The sequence below is a fragment of the Nerophis ophidion genome, linkage group LG25 (assembly GCF_033978795.1).
Source record: "Nerophis ophidion isolate RoL-2023_Sa linkage group LG25, RoL_Noph_v1.0, whole genome shotgun sequence".
NCBI classification, from domain to species: Eukaryota; Metazoa; Chordata; class Actinopteri; order Syngnathiformes; family Syngnathidae; genus Nerophis; species Nerophis ophidion.
This window is the reverse complement of record NC_084635.1, coordinates 38,367,061-38,380,218: the sequence shown is the minus strand read 5'-3', so window position 1 is coordinate 38,380,218 and position 13,158 is coordinate 38,367,061. Positions and strand designations below refer to the sequence as shown.

Below are 13,158 nucleotides of genomic sequence, written 5' to 3'. Positions count from 1 at the left end.
TAAAGGATATCACCACATGGGCTCAGAAACACTTCATAAAACCACTGTCGGTAACTACAATTGGTCGCTACATCTGTAAGTGCAAGTTAAAACTGTACTAATAATAATAGATTTTATAATAATAATAATAATACTAATAATAATAGATTTTATTTGTAAAAAGCACTTTACGTTGAGCAAACAACCTCAAAGTGCCACAGTGTAAAAAAACTAGTAATAATAAAAAATAAATAAAATATAAAACTAGAAACAGCCCAAAGGCTACAACCAGCATGCATGTCTATAGAAAGTTTTTTTTTTTAAAGATGGGTTTTTAAGCCTTTTTTAAAAGCATCCACAGTCTGAGGTGCCCTCAGGTTGTCAGGGAGAGCGTTGCAAAGCAAAAGCCAGTTATCACGGCGTGGCGCAGTTGGGAGAGTGGCCGTGCCAGCAACCTGAGGGTTCCTGGTTCAATCCCCACCTTCTACCAACCTCGTCACGTCTGTTGTGTCCTTGAGCAAGACACTTCACCCTTGCTCCTGATGGTTTGTGGTTAGCGCCTTGCATGGCAGCTCCCGCCATCAGTGTGTGAATGTGTGTGTGTATGGGTGAATGTGGAAATAGTGTCGAAGCGCTTTGAGTACCTTGAAGGTAGAAAAGCGCTATACAAGTATAACCCATTTACCATAACCCATTTATCAACAACACCCAGGAACGCCGCCGGCTTCGCTGGGCCCAAACTCATCTAAGATGGACTGATGCAATGTGGAAAAATGTTCTTTGGTCTGACGAGTCCACATTTCAAATTATATTTGGAACCTGGACGTGGTGTCCTCTGGAACAAAGAGGAAAATAACCATTCGGGTTGTTATAGGCGCAAAGTTGAAAAGCCAGCATGTGTGATGGTATTTTGGTGTATTAGTGCCCAAGGCATGGGTAACTTACACATCTGTAAAAGGCACCATTAATGCTGAAAGGTACATACAGGTTTTGGAGCAACATATGTTGTCATGCAAGCAACATTATCATGGACGCCCCTGCTTATTTCAGCAAGACAATGCCAAGCCACGTGTTACAACAGCGTGGCTTTGTAAAAAAAAAGAGTGTGGGTACTTTCCTGGCCCGCCTGCTGTCCAGACCTGTCTCCCATGGAAAATGTGTGGCGCATTATGAAGCGTAAAATAGGACTGTTGAAGGACTGAAGCTCTACATAAAACAAGAATGGGAAAGAATTCCACTTTCAAAGCTTCAACAATTAGTTTCCTCAGTTCCCAAACGTTTATTGAGTGTTGTTAAAAGAAAAGGTGATGTAACACAGTGGTGAACATGCCCTTTCCCAACTACTTTGGCACGTGTTGCAGCCATGAAATTCTAAGTTAATGATTATTTGCAAAAAAATCAAGTTTATGAGTTTGAACATCAAATATGTTGTCTTTGTAGCATATTCAACTGAATATGGCTTGAAAAGGATTTGCAAATCATTGTATTCTGTTTATATTTACATCTAACACAATTTCCCAACTCATATGGAAACGGGGTTTGTAGATGTTTGTCTTCTCAGCTCCTTCAGTTCATCCACACTGGACTCTTTGGTCCCTCTAACCCTTCTATGGACATGATGGATGATGAACAACATCTAATGACATGCCAGGTGTTTACCTGAAGACTGGAAGTCTGGAGTCTTGTATTCCAGAGCCCAGTCTATGGGTTCTGGTCTCCTCACAGTGACGCCCTCATGACGCAGAATATTGCACATTTCTTCGATCTCAGCAACAGCTTTCTTTAAGTGGTCCGCAGGAAAAGGTTGGCCCCCAAACTTCTGGTAGAAGGACCAGTACTTCTCGTAGGTGTTGGCCTGCAGGACAACAACCCATCAGTCACATGGTGTGTCACACCCATCATGGTGTGTTACACCCATCACGGTGTGTCACATCCATCAGGGTGTGTCACACCCATCACGGTGTGTCACATCCATCACGGTGTGTCACATCCATCAGGGTGTGTCACATCCATCAAGGTGTGTCGCATCCATCACGGTGTGTCACATCCATCACGGTGTGTCACATCCATCACGGTTTGTCACACCCATCACGGTGTGTTACACCCATCACGGTGTGTCACATCCATCACGGTGTGTCACACCCATCACGGTGTGTCACATCCATCACGGTGTGTCACATCCATCACGGTGTGTCACATCCATCAGGGTGTGTCACACCCATCACGGTGTGTCACATCCATCACGGTGTGTCACATCCATCACGGTGTGTCACATCCATCAGGGTGTGTCACATCCATCAAGGTGTGTCGCATCCATCACGGTGTGTCACATCTATCACGGTGTGTCACATCCATCACGGTGTGTCACATCCATCAAGGTGTGTCACATCCATCACGGTGTGTCACATCCATCACGGTGTGTCACATCCATCAGGGTGTGTCACATCCATCAAGGTGTGTCACATCCATCACGGTGTGTCACATCCATCACGGTGTGTCACACCCATCTTGGTGTGTCACATCCATCACAGTGTGTCACACCCATCACGGTGTGTCACATCCATCACGGTGTGTCACATCCATCACGGTGTGTCACATCCATCACGGTGTGTCACATCCATCACAGTGTGTCACATCCATCACGGTGTGTCACATCCATCACGGTTTGTCACACCCATCACGGTGTGTCACATCCATCACGGTGTGTCACACCCATCACGGTGTGTCACATCCATCAAGGTGTGTCACATCCATCACGGTGTGTCACATCCATCATGGTGTGTCACATCCATCACGGTGTGTCACATCCATCAGGGTGTGTCACACCCATCTTGGTGTGTCACACCCATCAAGGTGTGTCGCATCCATCACGGTGTGTCACATCCATCACGGTGTGTCACACCCATCACGGTGTGTCACGTCCATCTTGGTGTGTCACACCCATCACGGTGTGTCACATCCATCACGGTGTGTCACATCCATCACGGTGTGTCACATCCATCTGGTGTGTCACATCCATCACGGTGTGTCACATCCATCACAGTGTGTCACATCCATCACGGTGTGTCACATCCATCACGGTGTGTCACACCCATCACAGTGTGTCACATCTATCACGGTGTGTCACATTCGTCACGGTGTGTCGCATCCATCACGGTGTGTCACATCCATCTGGTGTGTCACATCCATCACGGTGTGTCACATCCATCACGGTGTGTCACATCCATCTGGTGTGTCACATCCGTCACGGTGTGTCACATCCATCACAGTGTGTCACATCCATCACGGTGTGTCACATCCATCACGGTGTGTCACACCCATCACGGTGTGTCACATCTATCACGGTGTGTCACATTCATCACGGTGTGTCACATCCATCACGGTGTGTCACATTCATCACGGTGTGTCACATCCATCAAGGTGTGTCGCATCCATCACGGTGTGTCACATCCATCTGGTGTGTCACATCCATCACGGTGTGTCACATCCATCACGGTGTGTCACATCCATCTGGTGTGTCACATCCATCACGGTGTGTCACATCCATCACGGTGTGTCACATCCATCACGGTGTGTCACACCCATCACGGTGTGTCACATCTATCACGGTGTGTCACATTCATCACGGTGTGTCACATCCATCACGGTGTGTCACATCCATCACGGTGTGTCACATCCATCTGGTGTGTCACATCCATCACGGTGTGTCACATCCATCACAGTGTGTCACATCCATCACGGTTTTTCACATCCATCACGGTGTGTCACACCCATCACGGTGTGTCACATCTATCACGGTGTGTCACACCCATCACGGTGTGTCACATCTATCACGGTGTGTCACATCCATCACAGTGTGTCACATCCATCACGGTGTGTCACATCCATCACGGTGTGTCACACCCATCACAGTGTGTCACATCTATCACGGTGTGTCACATTCGTCACGGTGTGTCGCATCCATCACGGTGTGTCACATCCATCTGGTGTGTCACATCCATCACGGTGTGTCACATCCATCACGGTGTGTCACATCCATCTGGTGTGTCACATCCATCACGGTGTGTCACATCCATCACAGTGTGTCACATCCATCACGGTGTGTCACACCCATCACGGTGTGTCACATCTATCACGGTGTGTCACATTCATCACGGTGTGTCACATCCATCACGGTGTGTCACATTCATCACGGTGTGTCACATCCATCAAGGTGTGTCACATCCATCAAGGTGTGTCACATCCATCACGGTGTGTCACATCCATCTGGTGTGTCACACCCATCACGGTGTGTCACATCTATCACGGTGTGTCACATTCATCACGGTGTGTCACATCCATCACGGTGTGTCACATTCATCACGGTGTGTCACATTCATCACGGTGTGTCACATCCATCAAGGTGTGTCGCATCCATCACGGTGTGTCACATCCATCTGGTGTGTCACATCCATCACGGTGTGTCACATCCATCACGGTGTGTCACATCCATCTGGTGTGTCACATCCATCACGGTGTGTCACATCCATCACGGTGTGTCACATCCATCACGGTGTGTCACACCCATCACGGTGTGTCACATCCATCAGGGTGTGTCACACCCATCTTGGTGTGTCACACCCATCAAGGTGTGTCGCATCCATCACGGTGTGTCACATCCATCACGGTGTGTCACACCCATCACGGTGTGTCACGTCCATCTTGGTGTGTCACACCCATCACGGTGTGTCACATCCATCACGGTGTGTCACATCCATCACGGTGTGTCACATCCATCTGGTGTGTCACATCCATCACGGTGTGTCACATCCATCACAGTGTGTCACATCCATCACGGTGTGTCACATCCATCACGGTGTGTCACACCCATCACAGTGTGTCACATCTATCACGGTGTGTCACATTCGTCACCGTGTGTCGCATCCATCACGGTGTGTCACATCCATCCGGTGTGTCACATCCATCACGGTGTGTCACATCCATCACGGTGTGTCACATCCATCTGGTGTGTCACATCCATCACGGTGTGTCACATCCATCACAGTGTGTCACATCCATCACGGTGTGTCACATCCATCACGGTGTGTCACACCCATCACGGTGTGTCACATCCATCTGGTGTGTCACATCCATCACGGTGTGTCACATCCATCACAGTGTGTCACATCCATCACGGTGTGTCACATCCATCACGGTGTGTCACACCCATCACGGTGTGTCACATCCATCACGGTGTGTCACATTCATCACGGTGTGTCACATTCATCAAGGTGTGTCACATCCATCAAGGTGTGTCGCATCCATCACGGTGTGTCACATCCATCTGGTGTGTCACATCCATCACGGTGTGTCACATCCATCACGGTGTGTCACATCCATCTGGTGTGTCACATCCATCACGGTGTGTCACATCCATCACAGTGTGTCACATCCATCACGGTGTGTCACATCCATCACGGTGTGTCACACCCATCACGGTGTGTCACATCTATCACGGTGTGTCACATTCATCACGGTGTGTCACATCCATCACGGTGTGTCACATTCATCACGGTGTGTCACATCCATCAAGGTGTGTCACATCCATCAAGGTGTGTCGCATCCATCACGGTGTGTCACATCCATCTGGTGTGTCACATCCATCACGGTGTGTCACATCCATCTGGTGTGTCACATCCATCACGGTGTGTCACATCCATCACGGTGTGTCACATCCATCACGGTGTGTCACACCCATCACGGTGTGTCACATCTATCACGGTGTGTCACATTCATCACGGTGTGTCACATCCATCACGGTGTGTCACATCCATCACGGTGTGTCACATCCATCTGGTGTGTCACATCCATCACGGTGTGTCACATCCATCACAGTGTGTCACATCCATCATGGTTTTTCACATCCATCACGGTGTGTCACACCCATCACGGTGTGTCACATCTATCACGGTGTGTCACACCCATCACGGTGTGTCACATCTATCACGGTGTGTCACATCCATCACAGTGTGTCACATCCATCACGGTGTGTCACATCCATCACGGTGTGTCACACCCATCACAGTGTGTCACATCTATCACGGTGTGTCACATTCGTCACCGTGTGTCGCATCCATCACGGTGTGTCACATCCATCCGGTGTGTCACATCCATCACGGTGTGTCACATCCATCACGGTGTGTCACATCCATCTGGTGTGTCACATCCATCACGGTGTGTCACATCCATCACAGTGTGTCACATCCATCACGGTGTGTCACATCCATCACGGTGTGTCACACCCATCACGGTGTGTCACATCCATCTGGTGTGTCACATCCATCACGGTGTGTCACATCCATCACAGTGTGTCACATCCATCACGGTGTGTCACATCCATCACGGTGTGTCACACCCATCACGGTGTGTCACATCCATCACGGTGTGTCACATTCATCACGGTGTGTCACATTCATCAAGGTGTGTCACATCCATCAAGGTGTGTCGCATCCATCACGGTGTGTCACATCCATCTGGTGTGTCACATCCATCACGGTGTGTCACATCCATCACGGTGTGTCACATCCATCTGGTGTGTCACATCCATCACGGTGTGTCACATCCATCACAGTGTGTCACATCCATCACGGTGTGTCACATCCATCACGGTGTGTCACACCCATCACGGTGTGTCACATCTATCACGGTGTGTCACATTCATCACGGTGTGTCACATCCATCACGGTGTGTCACATTCATCACGGTGTGTCACATCCATCAAGGTGTGTCACATCCATCAAGGTGTGTCGCATCCATCACGGTGTGTCACATCCATCTGGTGTGTCACATCCATCACGGTGTGTCACATCCATCTGGTGTGTCACATCCATCACGGTGTGTCACATCCATCACGGTGTGTCACATCCATCACGGTGTGTCACACCCATCACGGTGTGTCACATCTATCACGGTGTGTCACATTCATCACGGTGTGTCACATCCATCACGGTGTGTCACATCCATCACGGTGTGTCACATCCATCTGGTGTGTCACATCCATCACGGTGTGTCACATCCATCACAGTGTGTCACATCCATCATGGTTTTTCACATCCATCACGGTGTGTCACACCCATCACGGTGTGTCACATCTATCACGGTGTGTCACACCCATCACGGTGTGTCACATCTATCACGGTGTGTCACATCCATCACAGTGTGTCACATCCATCACGGTGTGTCACATCCATCACGGTGTGTCACACCCATCACAGTGTGTCACATCTATCACGGTGTGTCACATTCGTCACGGTGTGTCGCATCCATCACGGTGTGTCACATCCATCTGGTGTGTCACATCCATCACGGTGTGTCACATCCATCTGGGGTGTCACATCCATCACGGTGTGTCACATCCATCACAGTGTGTCACATCCATCACGGTGTGTCACACCCATCACGGTGTGTCACATCTATCACGGTGTGTCACATTCATCACGGTGTGTCACATCCATCACGGTGTGTCACATTCATCACGGTGTGTCACATCCATCAAGGTGTGTCACATCCATCAAGGTGTGTCGCATCCATCACGGTGTGTCACATCCATCTGGTGTGTCACACCCATCACGGTGTGTCACATCTATCACGGTGTGTCACATTCATCACGGTGTGTCACATCCATCACGGTGTGTCACATTCATCACGGTGTGTCACATTCATCACGGTGTGTCACATCCATCAAGGTGTGTCGCATCCATCACGGTGTGTCACATCCATCTGGTGTGTCACATCCATCACGGTGTGTCACATCCATCACGGTGTGTCACATCCATCTGGTGTGTCACATCCATCACGGTGTGTCACATCCATCACGGTGTGTCACATCCATCACGGTGTGTCACACCCATCACGGTGTGTCACATCCATCAGGGTGTGTCACACCCATCTTGGTGTGTCACACCCATCAAGGTGTGTCGCATCCATCACGGTGTGTCACATCCATCACGGTGTGTCACACCCATCACGGTGTGTCACGTCCATCACGGTGTGTCACACCCATCACGGTGTGTCACATCCATCACGGTGTGTCACATCCATCACGGTGTGTCACATCCATCTGGTGTGTCACATCCATCACGGTGTGTCACATCCATCACAGTGTGTCACATCCATCACGGTGTGTCACATCCATCACGGTGTGTCACACCCATCACAGTGTGTCACATCTATCACGGTGTGTCACATTCGTCACCGTGTGTCGCATCCATCACGGTGTGTCACATCCATCCGGTGTGTCACATCCATCACGGTGTGTCACATCCATCACGGTGTGTCACATCCATCTGGTGTGTCACATCCATCACGGTGTGTCACATCCATCACAGTGTGTCACATCCATCACGGTGTGTCACATCCATCACGGTGTGTCACACCCATCACGGTGTGTCACATCTATCACGGTGTGTCACATTCATCACGGTGTGTCACATCCATCACGGTGTGTCACATTCATCACGGTGTGTCACATCCATCAAGGTGTGTCGCATCCATCACGGTGTGTCACATCCATCTGGTGTGTCACATCCATCACGGTGTGTCACATCCATCACGGTGTGTCACATCCATCTGGTGTGTCACATCCATCACGGTGTGTCACATCCATCACGGTGTGTCACATCCATCACGGTGTGTCACACCCATCACGGTGTGTCACATCTATCACGGTGTGTCACATTCGTCACGGTGTGTCACATCCATCACGGTGTGTCACATCCATCACGGTGTGTCACATCCATCTGGTGTGTCACATCCATCACGGTGTGTCACATCCATCACAGTGTGTCACATCCATCACGGTGTGTCACATCCATCACGGTGTGTCACACCCATCACGGTGTGTCACATCTATCACGGTGTGTCACATCCATCACGGTGTGTCACATCCATCACGGTGTGTCACATCTATCACGGTGTGTCACATCCATCACGGTGTGTCACATCCATCACGGTGTGTCACACCCATCACGGTGTGTCACATCTATCACGGTGTGTCACATTCATCACGGTGTGTCACATCCATCACGGTGTGTCACATCCATCACGGTGTGTCACATCCATCACGGTGTGTCACACCCATCACGGTGTGTCACACCCATCACGGTGTGTCACATCCATCACGGTGTGTCACATCCATCAGGGTGTGTCACATCCATCACGGTGTGTCGCATCCATCACGGTGTGTCACATCCATCAGGGTGTGTCACATCCATCACGGTGTGTCACACCCATCACGGTGTGTCACATCCATCACGGTGTGTCACATCCATCTGGTGTGTCACATCCATCACGGTGTGTCACATCCATCACAGTGTGTCACATCCATCACGGTGTGTCACATCCATCACGGTGTGTCACACCCATCACGGTGTGTCACATCTATCACGGTGTGTCACATTCATCACGGTGTGTCACATCCATCACGGTGTGTCACATTCATCACGGTGTGTCACATCCATCAAGGTGTGTCGCATCCATCACGGTGTGTCACATCCATCTGGTGTGTCACATCCATCACGGTGTGTCACATCCATCACGGTGTGTCACATCCATCTGGTGTGTCACATCCATCACGGTGTGTCACATCCATCACGGTGTGTCACATCCATCACGGTGTGTCACACCCATCACGGTGTGTCACATCTATCACGGTGTGTCACATTCGTCACGGTGTGTCACATCCATCACGGTGTGTCACATCCATCACGGTGTGTCACATCCATCTGGTGTGTCACATCCATCACGGTGTGTCACATCCATCACAGTGTGTCACATCCATCACGGTGTGTCACATCCATCACGGTGTGTCACACCCATCACGGTGTGTCACATCTATCACGGTGTGTCACATCCATCACGGTGTGTCACATCCATCACGGTGTGTCACATCTATCACGGTGTGTCACATCCATCACGGTGTGTCACATCCATCACGGTGTGTCACACCCATCACGGTGTGTCACATCTATCACGGTGTGTCACATTCATCACGGTGTGTCACATCCATCACGGTGTGTCACATCCATCACGGTGTGTCACATCCATCACGGTGTGTCACACCCATCACGGTGTGTCACACCCATCACGGTGTGTCACATCCATCACGGTGTGTCACATCCATCAGGGTGTGTCACATCCATCACGGTGTGTCGCATCCATCACGGTGTGTCACATCCATCAGGGTGTGTCACATCCATCACGGTGTGTCACATCCATCATTAGGCTGCTAAGATGATTTAGTTTAGGCAAAACAAGCTCACCTTTACGTGCACGGTGACACAGGTGGGAAAAGAGCTCACCTTGACTTCCACACTGACACAGGTGTGAAAGGAGCTCACCTTTAGGTGCACGGTGACACAGGTGGGAAAGGAGCTCACCTTTACTTGCACGGTGACACAGGTGTGAAAAGAGCTCACCTTTACTTGCACAGTGACACAGGTGTGAAAAGAGCTCACCTTGACTTCCACACTGACACAGGTGTGAAAAGAGTTCACCTTTACCTCCATACTGACACAGGTGTGAAAGGAGCTCACCTTTAGGTGCACGGTGACACAGGTGTGAAAGGAGCTCACCTTTACGTGCATGGTGACACAGGTGGGAAAAGAGCTCACCTTGACTTCCACACTGACACAGGTGTGAAAGGAGCTCACCTTTACTTGCATGGTGACACAGGTGGGAAAAGAGCTCACCTTGACTTCCACACTGACACAGGTGTGAAAGGAGCTCAGCTTTAGGTGCACGGTGACACAGGTGTGAAAAGAGTTCACCTTTACTTGCACAGTGACACAGGTGTGAAAAGAGCTCACCTTGACTTCCACACTGACACAGGTGTGAAAAGAGTTCACCTTTACTTCCACACTGACACAGGTGTGAAAGGAGCTCACCTTTACGTGCATGGTGACACAGGTGTGAAAAGAGCTCACCTTGACTTCCACACTGACACAGGTGTGAAAAGAGTTCACCTTTACTTCCACACTGACACAGGTGTGAAAGGAGCTCACCTTTAGGTGCACGGTGACACAGGTGTGAAAAGAGTTCACCTTTACTTCCACACTGACACAGGTGTGAAAGGAGCTCACCTTTAGGTGCACGGTGACACAGGTGTGAAAAGAGTTCACCTTGACTTCTACGGTGACACAGGTGTGAAAAGAGTTCACCTTGACTTCTACGGTGACACAGGTGTAAAAGGAGTTCACCTTTACTTCCACACTGACACAGGTGTGAAAAGAGTTCACCTTTACTTCCACACTGACACAGGTGTGAAAAGAGTTCACCTTTACTTCCACACTGACACAGGTGTGAAAAGAGTTCACCTTGACTTCCACACTGACACAGGTGTGAAAGGAGTTCACCTTGACTTCCACACTGACACAGGTGTGAAAAGAGTTCACCTTGACTTCTACGGTGACACAGGTGTGAAAAGAGTTCACCTTGACTTCTACGGTGACACAGGTGTGAAAAGAGTTCACCTTGACTTCTACGGTGACACAGGTAAGAAAGGAGCTCACCCTTAGGTGCACGGTGACACAGGTGTGAAAAGAGTTCACCTTTACTTCCACACTGACACAGGTGTGAAAAGAGTTCACCTTTACTTCCACACTGACACAGGTGTGAAAAGAGTTCACCTTGACTTCCACACTGACACAGGTGTGAAAGGAGTTCACCTTGACTTCCACACTGACACAGGTGTGAAAAGAGTTCACCTTGACTTCTACGGTGACACAGGTGTGAAAAGAGTTCACCTTGACTTCTACGGTGACACAGGTGTGAAAAGAGTTCACCTTGACTTCTACGGTGACACAGGTGTGAAAGGAGCTCACCCTTAGGTGCACGGTGACACAGGTGTGAAAAGAGTTCACCTTTACTTCCACACTGACACAGGTGTGAAAAGAGTTCACCTTTACTTCCACACTGACACAGGTGTGAAAAGAGTTCACCTTTACTTCCACACTGACACAGGTGTGAAAGGAGTTCACCTTGACTTCCACACTGACACAGGTGTGAAAGGAGTTCACCTTGACTTCCACACTGACACAGGTGTGAAAGGAGTTCACCTTGACTTCCACACTGACACAGGTGTGAAAAGAGTTCACCTTGACTTCTACGGTGACACAGGTGTGAAAGGAGCTCACCTTGACTTCCACAGTGAAGGGCGGCACCCGGGCGTTGTCGGCCCGTCCCACAATGACCTCCTCCAGGGGGTCCCACTCGTTGTGGCTGCAGACAGGACAGGTGTGCAGTGCAGGTTCAGTCAGGTGATGTTGGTGGTGGTCAAGTGCCGCCTGTGTCTGTGTTTGAGCAGCTGCAGCACTGGAGGTGCTCTGGAAGGTTCTCTGCAGCCAGGCGCTCGCTGCGCGGCCCACCTGTGGACACACACACACACACACACACCACCCATTGTTACTGCACCTGTATTTAGTATGATTAGGATTATTGTCATTATTGTTACTGCACCTGTATTTACTATGATTATGATTATAAATGATTATTGTTACTGCATCTGTATTTATTATTATTATTATTATTATTATTATTATTATTATTATTATACTTTTTACTGCACCTGCATTTACTATGATTATGATTATTATTGTTATTGAACCTGTATTTATTATGATTATGATTGGATGTTATTATTATTATTTTTACTCCATCCGTATTTATTATTATTATTATTATTATTATTATCATTTTTACTTTACCTGTATTTATTATGATTATGATTATTAATATTATTGTTAGTACACCTGTATTTTTTATGATTATAATTATCAGTATTATCATTGTTGTTTTTGTTACTGCACCTGTATTTATTATGACTATGGTTATGATTATTAATTATTATTGTTATTGCACCTGTATTTATTATTATGATGATGATGATGATGATTAATTATTGTTGTTACTGCACCTGTATTTAGTATGATTATGATTATAAATTATTATTTTTAATGTTACTGCATCTGTATTTATTATTATTATTATACTTTTTACTGCACCTGTATTTACTATGATTATTATTGTTATTGAACCTGTATTTATTATGATTATGATTGTAAGTTATTATTATTATTTTTACTCCATCCGTATTTATTATTATTATTATCATTTTTACTTTACCTGTATTTATTATGATTATGA

General features: G+C 48.3%; 1 protein-coding gene across 4 annotated transcripts in view; it reads right to left on the bottom strand.

The window, feature by feature from the left end:
- gatm (glycine amidinotransferase (L-arginine:glycine amidinotransferase)) overlaps positions 1-13,158 on the bottom strand; it is a 43,812-nt gene that overhangs the window by 14,431 nt on the left and 16,223 nt on the right. For 3 of the 4 annotated variants that reach the window (XM_061887002.1, XM_061887003.1, XM_061887004.1), the window contains 2 exons: positions 12,150-12,380; positions 1,639-1,834 (listed from right to left, as the gene is read on the bottom strand). In XM_061887002.1, coding sequence (XP_061742986.1) covers positions 1,639-1,834; positions 12,150-12,380 — 427 coding nt within the window. Of the gene's footprint in view, positions 1-1,638; positions 1,835-10,316; positions 10,324-12,149; positions 12,381-13,158 lie in introns of those variants that run through there. The other variant, XM_061887005.1, reaches the window with a different exon arrangement.